General features: G+C 43.1%; 2 protein-coding genes across 6 annotated transcripts in view; one reads left to right on the top strand and one right to left on the bottom strand.

Annotated features, from left to right (window-relative positions):
* The window catches only part of LOC124212453 (zwei Ig domain protein zig-8), a 508,955-nt gene that overhangs the window by 243,517 nt on the left and 250,651 nt on the right, over positions 1 to 14,787 (bottom strand). The window lies entirely within an intron of this gene.
* On the top strand, positions 1,970 to 4,678 carry LOC138190506 (uncharacterized). Its single transcript, XM_069133939.1, has 3 exons — positions 1,970 to 2,979; positions 3,286 to 4,033; positions 4,394 to 4,678. The coding sequence occupies exons 1-3, from the start codon at positions 1,970 to 1,972 to the stop codon at positions 4,676 to 4,678; spliced, it is 2,043 nt and encodes a 680-aa protein (XP_068990040.1).

The following is a 14,787-nucleotide window of genomic DNA, read 5'->3' as shown; positions in this document are numbered from 1 at the left end:
ATATCGTGGTTAACGGTCAATCTGTCATCGTGACTTCTAAACCAGGCACCGTTGCCTGGTACGTGTATTGTGTGTGTGTTGCCTAGTACGAATCTGCCATACAATGGCTGTGACAGCCGACTGTTGCGTATGCACAAAAGAGCGAGGATCGGACCTTTAAACACACTTTAATTTGGTAATGTAGCATCAGTACAAATTGTTTGACAATGAGAGCTTGTGAAAGATCCTTCTCATAGCCTGATAAATGGGCAGTCTGTCATCATGATGGTCAAGTCAAAACCTTTGCCCTGTATGTGTGCCGTATGTATGTTGCTCAGCGTGGTTTGGCATACTCTGTTTACAACAGCTGACCGTATGACTTTAATTTTCGTGCTTGTGTGGAACTGTGTGGCGCGTATGTTTGCTGTATGTATGCTGCTTGGTACGATCTGACATACTCTGTTTAACAACTGACGGTGTGACTTTGAATTCCGTGCTTGTGTGCAACTGTGTGGCGCGTATGTGTACTGTATGTATGTCGCTTGGTGCGATCTGGTATACTCTGTTTGACAGCTGATGGTGTGACTTTAAATTCTGTGCTTGTTCAATTGTATGGCACGTGAGTGGTGCATTGGACCTCGAGTGATCGTCGGATGTGCGACTGTTGGGTGTATATCTTGCTAAATACTCTGCAACTCTTAATTTATATTTACAAATGCTTGATGACTCAACCATGAGTGGTAAATCAACCCCTACGCAGTCACCACGCTCACCCACTATCTGCAAAAGCTGCAAAAATGAAGTCAAGTACCCCACTGTCTGCCTCGCATGCCTTGGTCGCTACCATCCAAGATGTACCATCTTTACGAAAACCACTGCAAATGGCAAGCTACTCCTCAAATGCAAGTCTTGCGTGACCACGTCACTTACGGCTGGGATGGGTACTGCTGGAACACCAAGAAGTTCGGCAGTCATGTTCCCTGCATTGGCTACGACATCGAGTTTGCAAAGTCACTCCTCAACCGCCCCGGCAACGACACTCGAAGCTATCATGGCAGCGGTAACTGCCAGTTCTGCAAAGCTTGATGGGCTACTGGCATTGCCCGAAAAAGTCGAGGAGATCAACACGCAGCTCACTACGCTGACGATAAGCACTACTGCGCTTATCTCCGAACTCACCAACAAATTAAAGGATCTTACAGTTCGAATAGTCGAACTGGAAACAGCTCGTGAAGACCGGGATGCCGAGATCTCACGACTCACATCTCTAAATATAGATCTTACTGACCGCCTATCCAAAGTAGAACAGAACTCCTTGAACAGCGACCTAATGATCTTTGGAGTCCCGGAACTTGAGGCTGAAGATCTACTAAATGTTTTTCAGTCAATGACTACTCTTCTTGCAACTGCAGTCTCCCCTACTGATGTTATCGAAATTGTACGTCTCAAGAGCACTCGAAATTTAGATAAGCCACGGACGATCTTAGCTCGACTCAAATCAATGGGTTTCCGAAATCAAATCCTGGCTGCAAAGCGCGCGAAAGGGCACGTCTATGCGGATGAGCTTGGCCTAAATGGAGATCATCCTCATTCCCCAGTCTTCGTAAATGAGCGACTTTCGCCTTCCCTGGCGAAACTTTTGGGCAAAACTAAAGATCGTGCACGGGATATGGGCTACAGCCATATCTGGACCAGAAATGGCGTCGTTCACGCTAAGCGTGATGCCGCTGCAGACCAGGCCATCATAATTCGTTCTGAGGCTGACCTACACCTCCTAACAAGAGCTGAATGACACACGAATGAGGTCACAGGTGTGACCGACCGATTGCCGTCCTTCTCTGCTCAACTGTTGAACATCGCAATTTCTAACGCAAGCTCGTTACTTGGCCATATAGATGAAGTAAGGACATTCTTTGCCGATGAAACTCATCATGTAATTTCCGTTTCGGAAACTTGGTTACATACCAACATTCCAAACCAACTCGTCCATATGGATAATTACTGCTTCATCCGAAACGACAGATCTGGCAAGGTTGAGGGTGGGGTTGGGGTCTACATCCACAAATCTCTGGAGTGTAAGGTCCTTGCCGCATCTCCTTCACTATTTTCAAATTCCCCAGAATTTTTAATTTTAGAAATCAAATCCCAGTGTAATAAAGCCCTGTTCTCTACCATTTATCGCCGACCGAAAGGGGCATTGCTGGAAGATTTTCTTACTCAGTTTGAAACTTTTTCTCATAGTTATACAAATATAATTATAACCGGTGACCTGAACTGTAATTTAAGCTCGGATAACTTTGAGGCCAGGTATCTTCATGAATTCATCTTTAGTCACTCACTATTTCTTGTACCGCATGGCAATACACACCACACATCTCATTCTGAGTCCTGGCTGGATGTGGCTATCATTGACTCATCTGAAAATTTGCTGTCCTTCACCAAAACTGAGACTCCGCTTATAGCGGGCCATGACCTAATTGAGTTAAATTACAAGCTATTCATCCCTCAGCCCGCAGTAAATGTCAAGAAATATCGTGACTTTGGAAACTGTGATGTCTCGACCCTCAGTGACACCCTGAAGCATAACCTCTCAAATCCTGTGCTAGAGTCAGCTGTCTGCCCAAATGAGCTAGCCTCTGTGCTTTGTGAGTCCATACTGGATGCCCTAAATTGTCATGCACCGGTAGTTCCTAGAGAGATAAAGAAGCCCCCTGCCGGCTGGTTCACTCCCGTGATCAAACAACGTATCAAATCCAGAAGCAGGCTCTATACCCTAGCTAAGCGTACAAAATCCAGAGCTATTTTGAACCAGTATCGTACTCTGCGAAGGGATATTAAGCTAGAAATAAAGAGTGCCAAAAATACTTATTTTAAAAGTCGCCTGTTAAATCTAACCGACATGTCAAGCGTCTGGTCGGAGCTTGAGCGCCTAGGACTTGTTCTTGGAAAATCCACATCCACGTCGCCACTTCACCACTTCGCTGCCCACCAACTTAACACGTATTAAACTGCAGTAACAAGCGTCCATCCGTCATGCTCTCAAAATGATTTGCAACAAATCCTGCTGCAGAAGCCGGATATTCAATCTCAATTTTCGTTCTCTCTTATCCAAAATGATCAAGTCCTAGCATTACTATCATCCTATGTTATAAAGTCGCGTGGCCGGAGTCCTGTCGGGATACAACTATCTTATATCAAAGATCATTTACTGTTACTTGTCCATTACGTAGCACATCTCTTCAATGTCTCATTAGAGGCTGGTGTTTTTCCGGATGTCTGGAAGAGGGCTTATGTAATTCCTCTCAGTAAAGTAGAACCCCCAAGTTCAGAGGCTGACACAAGACCTGTAGCAAACCTTTCGCACCTCTCCAAGGTCTTTGAAAGGGCTGTAGCAAACCAGCTGAACTTATACCTGGAGCGATTTACACTTCTGGACCCGTTTCAGGCTGGCTTTAGGAAGAGTCACAGCACCCAGACAGTGCTACTTAAAGTACTCGATCATATTAGAAATGCGACAGATAGCCGGTATGTCACAATCCTGCTATTATTCGATTTTAGCAAGGCGTTTGACAGTATCAATCACTGTTTAGTATTAACTAAACTTAAGAGATATGGTGTTTCCAATGAGGCGATTAAATGGTTTCACTCCTACCTAACTGGCAGAACACAGGCGGAGCAAGACCCTAATAATACCCAATCTAGCTTTCTGCAAAATCTGTCTGGAGTGCCCCAGGACTCAGCCCGTGGGCCCCTACTTTTTCTCATCTTTATTAATGACATAGCTCAAGATTTCTTGCACACCAAGCACGTAGTTTTTGCCGATGGTCTGCAGATCTACTTGCATATTCCACCTGATGATGTCCTGTCAGCCATCGATAAAATTACTAGCGATGCCGACGCAGTCTCAAATTGGGCATCGCGAAACGGCTTGAAATTAAACATCGGCAAGACCAAGGCCATTATTCTCGGCAGCTCCGCCTATGTTGAGCAACTACGCCTAAGAAATCTACCGACTATTGTTATCAACAGCCTCTCCGTGCCATATGTCGAAACGGTACGAAATCTTGGTGTTTTTATATCCAACGACCTCTCCTGGAACACAAAAATAGCGAATTTCTCCAGGACGGTCCATGTTACACTGTATAAGATAAATTATCGCAGAGACCTGCTCTCTCCACAGATTAAAACCCTTCTTGTTTCTGCGCTCTTGCTGCCTCACATCGATTATTGTAGTTTAGTATTTCATGGTCTTACTAATTATCTGAATCTAAAACTTCAAAGAATCATGAATTCTGGTATAAGATTTATTTTCAATCTAAGAAGGGACGTCCACATTACACCCTACCGGCAGAAACTGAGGTGGCTGTCAGTGCATGATCGTCGACGTTTGTTTCTAGGTGCATCCTTGTTCCAGATCCTGCAGACATCCGTGCCTTCCTACCTCCGTGAATTTTTCCCTGAGCTGGACCCTACTATCTGTCGATCGTCCAGGTTGGCGATTGCAACCCCAGTTTCATGCCTTGCTGTTCCCACTCATAGGACCTCCACCCTGCAAAACTCCTTTGCTCTTTCTGCACTATATTTATGGAATAGTCTTCCACTATCCATTAGATCAGCATCGTCACTGGATATATTCAAAACTAGGCTTCTCAGTCATCTGCTCGCAGCTGAGTCCATAACTATACGCAACGCTGAGTGATAGCCTACCTATTCGTAATCTACCTGTTTTATCTGCTAGTCATTTTTGTCCATATCTCTTGCATTTGCCCATTTACTGTATTTATTATGTCACTCCGTCTATTTTTAAGTAATACCTATTCTCGAATCTATGGATATATTTCATGCTAGGTTCCTCAGTCATCTGCTTACGACTGAGTCCATGATTATATCCAATGCCCAGTGATAGCAAACCTACTCTTAACTTATCTGTTTATCTGCTAGCCATTTTGCTCATATTTTTCGTATTGGCCACTTTACTACACTGTCTATATTTATCGTACTTACTATGTCCTCCCATGTATTGTAGAGTGATATCTACTCTCGAAACAGCGTGAGAGTCTTGAAACCTCACACCTGAATTTGATTGTACTGCAAATTGCTGTTTCTCATTTTCCTCCTCTTTAAATTAATATGCTAAGTCATTGAATGAATTTTCCCACCTATGTAAAACCATCTCATCATACCTATCATTTTTCATGTTCGCATTAGTTCTCTAATTCATTTTTATTATACATTTTAAATAGTGTGCATCACCATTGCCATTGCTACTACCTATGTTGGAAAAATCGCTACTTCTCTCTGTTTTCCTTTGGTCTCTTCTGTATACATATTTGAATTCTATGTGCCTACTCTGTATTCTTTCATTTGCCCTATGGCCTAACTAGGCTACGGCATTAATAAATGAGTTGTAATCTAATCTCTCCCTCCCTCCCACCTCTTCCCCTCCCTTCTCTCCCCCTCTCCCACTCGCTCTCTCTCTCTCTGTGAATAGAGAGAAAAGTGAATAGAGTAAGAGTAGAAATTCAGCACTGGAAATCTTATGAATTGGAAACAATAATGAGTGAAGCAGTGGAAACTGAGATGCAATAAGTATTAAGTAATATGCCGATGCCAAGCATGGGAACAGGACAAATAAAAAAGAGCTAGAGTGAAATAATAGAAAAAAAAATCAATAATCGGTGTTAATCATTAAGTCTAAGGATGGAGAAGAGAATAATTCAAGTGAAAATACGAAAAGAGATATCGAAAGAATTGATATCTCGAAATTAGGAGTGGGGATCACAAAAATGAAGAATGTGACGAAAGGAACAGTTGTAGTAGGGTGCAAAAACGAATCCCAAGCTGAAAATCTGAAGTGAGAAGTGGTAAAAGATATGGGAGAAAAATACGAAATACAATCACCGAAGAAAAGAAAACTGACGATGAAGATGTTTGGTATCGACAGAGAAAACTGTAAAAATGAACAAAGCTTTTCGCAGAAAAAATAGTAGACCAAAATGGACTGGAGGAAACCACCATCGAAAGGAAGATAGTACATAAGGCGGCGAAGGATAATTCGAAAAAGACGGTTGTGATAGCGGAGGTGAATACTGGGACCAGAAACAAATTTCTGCAGTTAGAAAAGCTGAAAATAGTCTGGAATATATGCAGTGTACAAGACTATGTAGGGATTCTAAGATTTTTCAAGTATAGTGGTGGGTATTATTATTTCGCTAAAGATTGTAAAAGAAAAGAAACGTGCCGAAATTGCACAGAACAACATGCAACGAAAGAATGTCAAGCTGGGACAAAAAAGTGTGTTAATAGTGAAAAAAAATCAGGAACTTTAAAAAAAAAAACCTGAAATCAGATCATTGAACATATGACAGAGATTGTCCATGTTGGAAAAAAGAAATAGAACATCGGAGGGATAGAATTGAATATTAAATGGTAGAGACGGGAGCAAAAAATATTTTTTCAAATATGTGGGCAATTAATTAAAATTTAAATAAGAGCAATATAGACGTAAGATTAAGATGTAACGATGTAAGCAAATAACTGAGAAAGCTAACAAACATCAATCAGTCAATCTATTTCTCTCTCTATGTCTCTTTTAAAAAAAAGAGCGAACGTCTATGGCACTAGGCCTGGATCGATCTCATGCCCGCGCGATGTTGCTTGAGCTGTCTTCCAGAATGCGGTGTGAAGCGCTGATTGCTGCAAAAAGGCTCAAGCTGGACTTATGCGCTTCCCAGATCAGTACGTGGCACCCGAAGTCTGAGGTCGACGTCAACCATCGCCAACCCGCGCAACTGCATCAGCTGCGTAATGACATCCTGAAACGGTTTCCGAACTTGCAGTCCAAAGCCGTATGGATCGCTGACGAGGCAGTCCCGGTCAAAAAAAATGATGCCTTAAAACCTATTCAAATCGTGCTGTCCACCGACGTACAAATGCTACCACTCTGACAGACACCTTCGCTGAAAAGCGTCCGCTAAAACTTAGCCGCCTCACTGTGATCGTTGCCTGCTGTCGCAATGCACGATTGCTTCAGCTCACATTGATGAATTTTGCGAGTTCTTCCGTTTTCACTCTTATCATCTAATTGCTGTCACCGAAACGTGGCTTAGTGAACGCGTTGTAGATGACTAAAGCGCACTTACTTCATACAGAGTATTTTGGATTGATCGCAAAGGACGTCATGGTGGCGGTTTTGCGCTGTTCTTGCCAACTAGTTTTGCGAACATGTCGTGGCTTTATTGTCTCGGTTGGCCCGGGATGGCGTGTCAGATTTCCTCCTTGCCGGAATGTGGTTCGCGTCCGAAGTTTCTGGTTGCGGTCGTCCATAGGCCACCAAAGATCGGTTTCTTAATCTTATTAGGAGGAGAACTGGTGGCGTTCCTGCCACGCTACATGTTCGTTTTCGTGTTCGGTGAGTTCAACGCAGAACTTCTTTCTGCCTCCAAGGATGCCTCCTCAAGGGCTTCTTTGCTCCCAAGGTGGTGCAGGTGGTGCCGTATCCGCCCATCCATCATACCCAAACATCTGAGACGTGGCTAGACCTCTGCGCGGTCAGACATTTGGGCTTCTTAACGTCCTGGGGGTGATTTGATCATCCTTTTCTACCTTACTGCCAATCATTACTTGGCTGTTTAATTCGTCACTTGAAGACAATATCTGCCGGTCGCTCTAGAAGTTCTCTATTGTTATCCCTCCTCCTAAGTTACACTGCCAGTTTCTGTGTTCGGAGTTTCATCCTATTTCGCTGCTGTGCGCTAGATCTAAACTGCTCGAGCGTCTGGTGTTTGAGCAAGTTTTTTCGTTTCTGCAAGCGCGCAACCTCTTAGATCTGCGGCAAATAGGCTTCCGGCAAAGGTCAGGGACCCAGACGACTGTCCTGAGGTTTGTTGACTACGTGCGTCATGGATAGATGACCGCGAACTTACCGTTTCCACATTCTTCGACTTTACGAAAGCCTTCGATACGATTGATCATCGTCTGATACCGTAAAAGCTTCAGGGGTTGAGCTTTTTAACAGACGTGCTCGCGTGGTTCCATTCTCACTTGAGCGGCCGTGTGCAATCAGTTCGTGGGGGTGGTGGCGAGCTCTCGTATCGGTATTAGACGCGATCGGGAGTTCCTCAGGACAGCGTCCTGGGTCCCCTACTCTTTTGGCTATTCATCAACAACCTGCTAATATGCTGGCGGAGCTGCTCCTACTTACTCTATGTCGATGATCTGGTTATCTACCTCAAATGTTGCCCGGTCGACGTAGCCGAGTATATTGTCCGCCTTAGCGATGATTTTGATAGAGTGCTGAGCTGATCTTTAAATAATAAGCTGCATTTGAACGTAGGAAAAACCAAGGCGATGGTCTTAGGCAGCTCACGCTTTATCAATTCGCTGTATCTTAGGGGTCTTCCGCTTTTGAGAATGAGGGCTGCGGCCATTGAATTGGTGCCAATATTCAAATATCTTGGGGTGGTTCTCGACAGTACCCTATCGTGGTTGCAGTCCGCTCTGCAGATAAAGAAAAAGGTAGCGGCAGCGCTATATGTATCGTATAAGAATGAATGACAACTCATGAAGCCTAGCAGTGAAGTGTTGCCTTGCTTCTCCTCTTTATCGACTATTGTGCTCCTGTGCTGATTAATACATCAGGTGAACTCGAACACTCTCTTCGGGTTGCGCTCAACAACTGCGTACGATTCTTACTTAGGGTCCCGCTTGACGCTTGTATATCGCGTCACAGAGATGCCTGCGGTTAGCTCCTCCAGTTCAATCGACGTAAGCTCATGATCGGATGCATGTTCTTTAAGGCCTTGTGCCTTGACGAGCCATGGTTATTTAGCAATCAAATACGGCTCCATGCGACCCTTGCATCGCGGTGTGATCCTTCCCGAACAGATACGCATCTCGTTCCTGCCGCGCACACTGTCTCTTTCTAGAAGTCGTTCTTCATAACTGGCATATAGCTCTGGAACTTACTGCCATCTGAGGTAACTTCAGCGTCCAGCTTTCCACAATTCCGCACGCATTGCTTCCAGTTTTTGATGGTGGCGGAAGAACGTGAGGCGTATCCGGACAGGCTTTAGTGCTCTCTTTGCCCTCTGCTTAGCTCTGTGTATGTGCGATATGTGAGTTATGGTCATCAACTTATTTTTCTATTTTTCACCGCAATAAACTGCTTTCTTACGCCAGGTTTAGTTTATAATCTCATGTATTCTTACGCCTGCCTTTTATTTACATTTTCTATCGTACTTGATTATTAATTTAATTATCTTGTTGTAGTTTATGAAAAGAAGAAACTGTTTTTTGATTTCATTTATTTTTTTTCAGCTTTTATTATTTTCTTACTTCTTTCTTTGTAGTATTTATTTTTGTAAGTATTGTATGTCTTGTAATATTGTCTGTGGTTCTCAGGGAGGTTAATTCAGAACCTAATCAATTACTCTCTACTCTACTCTACTCTCTCTCTCTCTGTCTCAGACATGTGATCTTTGCAGATGACCTGCAAAATTACCTACACGCCCCGTCTGGCAGTATCCTCGAGGCAATTGCCAAAATTAATCACCATGCTGAGGTCGTTGCTAATTGGGCCCTGTGAAATGGTCTGAAAATAAATGATAGAAAAACGAAAGCGATTGTACCAGGAAGTCCTTTGTATATTGAGCAAGTAAATTACCAAAACCTTTCACCCATTCTCATCAATGACCAGCCTGCACCCTATGTCGACTCGATTCGTAATGTAGGGGTCCATATAGCGCCCGATCTTACGTGAAATAGGCATATAGCGCAAGTACGTAGAAAATTTCACGCAACACTGTATGGGCTTGAGCACCGTGGTGATGTTCTTTCTCCTTAAGTGAATGCCATGCTTGTCCAAACTCTGATTTTACTTTATATCGATTATTACAGCTTAGCGTACCTACTGTAATGCCAAAAATTATTTCAACCTTAAACTCCAAAAACTAATCAGTAGCGGCATCAGATTCGTTTCCCGCCTTAGAAGAGATATGCATATTATGCCTAATCGAACCAGATTACGGTAGCTGTCAGTTGTTGATCGGTGGTTATACTTTCTTGACTCACAATCAGTGATAGATCAACTCCTTGCATCATTCTCGCCTTCCTATGTGTGTAAGCTGTTCCCTGAAGTAAGTTCTGGCACTCGCCGGTCTTTCAGGCTAATAGCTGCAGATCGGCGTCTACCTGTAGCCACTCCTTTTGCCAGTACAGCTGTGTATCAAAATTTCTATACCCTCTCTGCGATTTACCGTTGGAATGGTCTCCCATTATCTATCAAAAATGCTTACTCTATTGAAGTTTTCAAGCCTGGCCTCTATGATCACCTTCTGGCAGCGGAGGCTAGCTCCAACACGGCAATGCGATCCAGGCTATACACATTACATGCACCATAATACACATGTGCCTGCTCTTTTTACTTTATCTTAGTTCTCTGCTCCATGCTACTTTTTGACTTTCGTTTAAATTTTCTGCTTCTTCGGCTATTACTACTTGCTTGCTAATTCTGTCTACATCGTTTTGTTTCACTTTACTCTTACTATCTTGCGTATTATTTTTGTACAGAACATGTTTTGTACTATTCTATATATTAATTCTGTATAGCACTTTACTTTACTTCATACCTAGTTCTACATTTTCCTAACTGTATCGAATTTATCCTCATATCCTATGAGTTTATTTTGTTCTGCTCTCTTGACTACTACCACCCCACCAGCCAATTCAATTTATATTTATTTATTTTATTGGGGGCCATCCATAAATTACGTCACACGGTAATGGGGGGGACGGGGGGTATCACCGTAATGTGATATAGTTTGACAAGGGGCAGGGGGGGGTCAAAAGCTTTGTGACGTCACATGTTAAAATTTAAAATACTAAAACACGAAATTTATATGTGAATAAAATATTCGTTTTTTTTTCTGTTATCATAAATATTTAACTGTATGTTGATCATATTAAAGATTATTTGATAAAAATAAGAAAAAAATGAGAACAACAGTTTTCTTTTGATTATTTTTAAATACATGCATAAGTTTGAAAAATTTGTGAAGTCACATCAGGGGGAAGGAGGTTCTGAAAATGTGACAACCTGTGAAAAGGACGGGGGGAGGGGTTTAAAAGTTCTAAAATTTGTGTGACGTAATTTATGGATCGCCCCTTGTGTTACTATTTATCTCACTTATTATACTGTACCAGTATTTACTCTTCATTGTATATTAGCATCAGAATCATCCTCATCAGCTCACTAGCCTTATTTTTTTCAGTTCTTCGTTTATCTAACCTTCTTTTGCCCTATGTCATCTGCATTGGTGTGAGTTGTATTTCACATTACACAATATCTATCACTGTCATCTTTATTCTGCACACGTCGCGTTTCTACTTTATTTTATGTTGTAATATTTCTTGTATGGTCTGTGTAGATAGGGGATTCGTCCCAATAATACAATAAAACCGTTTCTATTCTTTTCTATTCCATTATTTTTGTATGTTTTTCTTGCATCGAGACCTTGTCAGGCTAACGCATAAAACAACCTACATCTATTTATCTATCTCTCTATATCTACTGTCCTTATTTACTTTTAATACTTTATTTTATTTTATTTTATTACATTGATCTGTTATTTTTGTTCTATTATGTGCGCGTTTTACAATGTTAACTTCTCATGCTGCCTCAGGAGACTTGTACCTAGGTGAATACATTGTATTTTTAATTCTATCTCTCTATCTCTCTCTCTTAGTGTTAGTGCTGTGTGCTTGGATTTGATACGGGTATAACCTCGGCTTTTATCATTTTTGTCATCATCTGCCAATAGCTTGACAACGTATGGGATTTCATGTGTATTCGAACGTGCAATTCCTATTGAAGTACTGTCAATAATGATGATATTTTTTACATTTCCTTGGTTGGCCCAAGTTATCACATTTATTGTTCGAGTGCGTGTTTCCACGCGCAGTGTTGACTCACTTCTGTATAGCCGAAGTGACTAATCAGTCCATCGTCACGTTATATGGAACGTATGTGTGTGTGTGTATCATCCCAACTTCCGAATGTATCACTTGAAGGGCCACGTCAGTGAATCCCTGCACTTTTTTGATTCGCTTGAAATTTAAACTTATAATAACGCTCCATGAAATGAATATTTTTGACGCGGTTTCAATCAGTTAAGTTCTATATGTGTGCAGGTATTATTTATCGTAATTTCGAAAAGTGGTGTTTTTCGCAAGGGTAGGAGTACCACATACCATTAAAATAGAAAAATATACTAATTACGTTTTGTGTATTATAATTGCAATAAAACAAAACCCAAATTACATTGTATTTCAAGATTCAGGTGAGATGAAGTATAAATTACGTTCATCATGAGTGATTTGTTTCATTTTAATTACAATTTTGTAAATGGTTGGTTTTTCAATTTAGTTGGACTGAAAATTTTAAATATAGTAAATATCTTTACTGCATCTGCTAACATTATTGAATATTGTGAATTAGTAAAATGTATCTGTAACATCTTATGTGCTAGTATGTATAGCCATACTTGGATGCAAAGATTCGTAACAGACCTGACCTGATAAAGGGGCACCACTTACGGTAATGCTCTTGTCGGTAACACTTTTATCGGTAAGATGTCTGTTCTTCTGACGTTGAAACAATTTTACCATCAAAACTCTGTCGGTAAAATCGACTAGCAATACCAGTAATTTCTTACCTCTCACAGGTAACACTATCTTGCGGTGAGCATTGAAAACAAAACAGACTTGACCGGTACAACTATTGGTCGATGAAGGTGGCGCCACCTGTAGTAACGCTTTTGTCAATAGCACTACCGTTGATGAAATCGTCCAGCAGTATGGATTATTTTTCACCTCTTGCACGTAACACCAACTGTTGGCAAGGCAGGAATTTTTACCCCTTGTTGGTAACTTACCGACTGTCGTTAAGTGTCGGTAGTAGGGATCTTGCATTGGAACTGTGATATTATATCAACTCGTCTTCAATTGAATTTTTTTCAGTTCATATGTTGACATGCTTCTCTTGCCTTCAAAACATATGTCATTTATTTTCCGAGTACTTTTGTCTAGAATTGATGGCCTAGTATTCTATTTTCAGCTCAGACAATTTCGAATTCAAATAATTTCCATTCAGTAAAATTTCTTTATAAAGCACAAGACAGATATATATATATGGGGCATTCCACGTCAAACTTACCCCTTTTTTCCCACACCATTTTTGATTCGTTCCGCGACTTCTTATACGATTCTACCATTTGACAAAGGCACTCCTGAATTTTTTCAAATATTTTTCGCCAACAGTTTTTTTTTTTTAATATTATTCGAACCCTTTTCGAAAATGGTCGTTTTTAAAAATCTGAAAAAATTATGAAAAATCTAGTGTCTTATTCCGATCATACTGACACCTAGTCCATGATGGGCGGATTTTTTATTCCATTTTTTCCTAGCTTTTTAAACATTTTCAACAAACGAAACGCCATCTTGGAACGTTATGAAAAATCTTCAAAAAGTCTCAAAAATCGAGTCTTTCCTTTCGATTATTTTGACTGGACCATGATGATCCGATTTTTTCCTTGAGGAAGCTCAAGGACGCCGTCGCAGGCCCGTGCCGGCCGACGCCGTCATCGTGAAGGGGATTGGCGGCACAACCAACTATGCCACCATGGGTGGGCGACCTCCTCCTGGAGCTGGAGAAGGGGAGCAGCGGTGTATCGGAGCTCCACGCGGCATTCGCCTCAACTCTCGGAGAAGTAGCGATGGTGCGCACACTGCTCCCACAGACTACTATCGAGGTTCACAACCTTGACGAGGTCACAGACGAGGCGGAGATCAGGAATGCTCTGGTAACCTTCACCTCCTGCCCCGACTACGCTGTGGCCCTCCGACCAGCGTTCCGCGACACCCAGATGGCTATCTTTCGCCTGCCCGCCGAGGACGCGAAGAAGATTACGCAGGAGGGAAGACTCAAGGTGAGATGGATCAATTGCCGAGTCCGGGAGCACACACAGGTCGTCAGGTGCTTCCGGTGTCATGGCCCGCCAACTACGGGGACCCGGTCGACGGGTCGACGAGCTGCATGAGGTGCGGACAGGACGGTCACCTCTACAAAGCCTGCACGAGAGACCCGAGATGCAGCGTCTGCGCGGCGGCTGATGGTCCGGCCTCGGCCGGCCACGTCCTGGGTTCGCGCCAGCCAGTGCGCGACCTTTTTGAGGGAACTAAACCGAGCGAGGAGATGATTAACTTCCTCCAACTCAATGAAAACAAATGCCGGGTTATCCAGGATCTAATGCTCCAGACGGCCAGGGAGAAGCGTGCGGACGTCCTTCTGCTCTCCGAGGTCAACCGCGCTGGAGCCCCCGAAGAGTGGCTACAGGATGACATGGCGAGCGCGGCGATCGCAATTACCAACAGCAACGTACCCCTCAGGCCGGGCGGCCGGGGTACGGGCTTCGTGCGGGCGTGGATCGGCAGCCCCAGAGTCTACAACTGTTACTTCTCGCAAAACAACAGCATCGACATCTTCGTTGGACAGCTGGACGTCCTGGAGTACAGCATTCGCGGCCACGGTAGCGGCTGGGCCCTGGTAGCCGGGGACTTCAACGCAAAGTCCGCCGGGTGGGGTTCGGCACAGACGGACGAGAGGGGACTGCTCCTGAGTGAGTTTTCGACGAGGCTCGACCTCCGGGTGCTCAACCAGGGTTCCGTGGCAACGTGAGCGTGAGAGCACACTGGGTCGAGCTCCATCATCGACGTGACCCTGGCCAGCGCAGGACTTGCGGCGGCTATTTC

The sequence above is a fragment of the Neodiprion pinetum genome, chromosome 2 (genome assembly GCF_021155775.2).
Source record: "Neodiprion pinetum isolate iyNeoPine1 chromosome 2, iyNeoPine1.2, whole genome shotgun sequence".
NCBI classification, from domain to species: Eukaryota; Metazoa; Arthropoda; class Insecta; order Hymenoptera; family Diprionidae; genus Neodiprion; species Neodiprion pinetum.
This window is presented reverse-complemented; position numbering and strand designations above follow the sequence as displayed.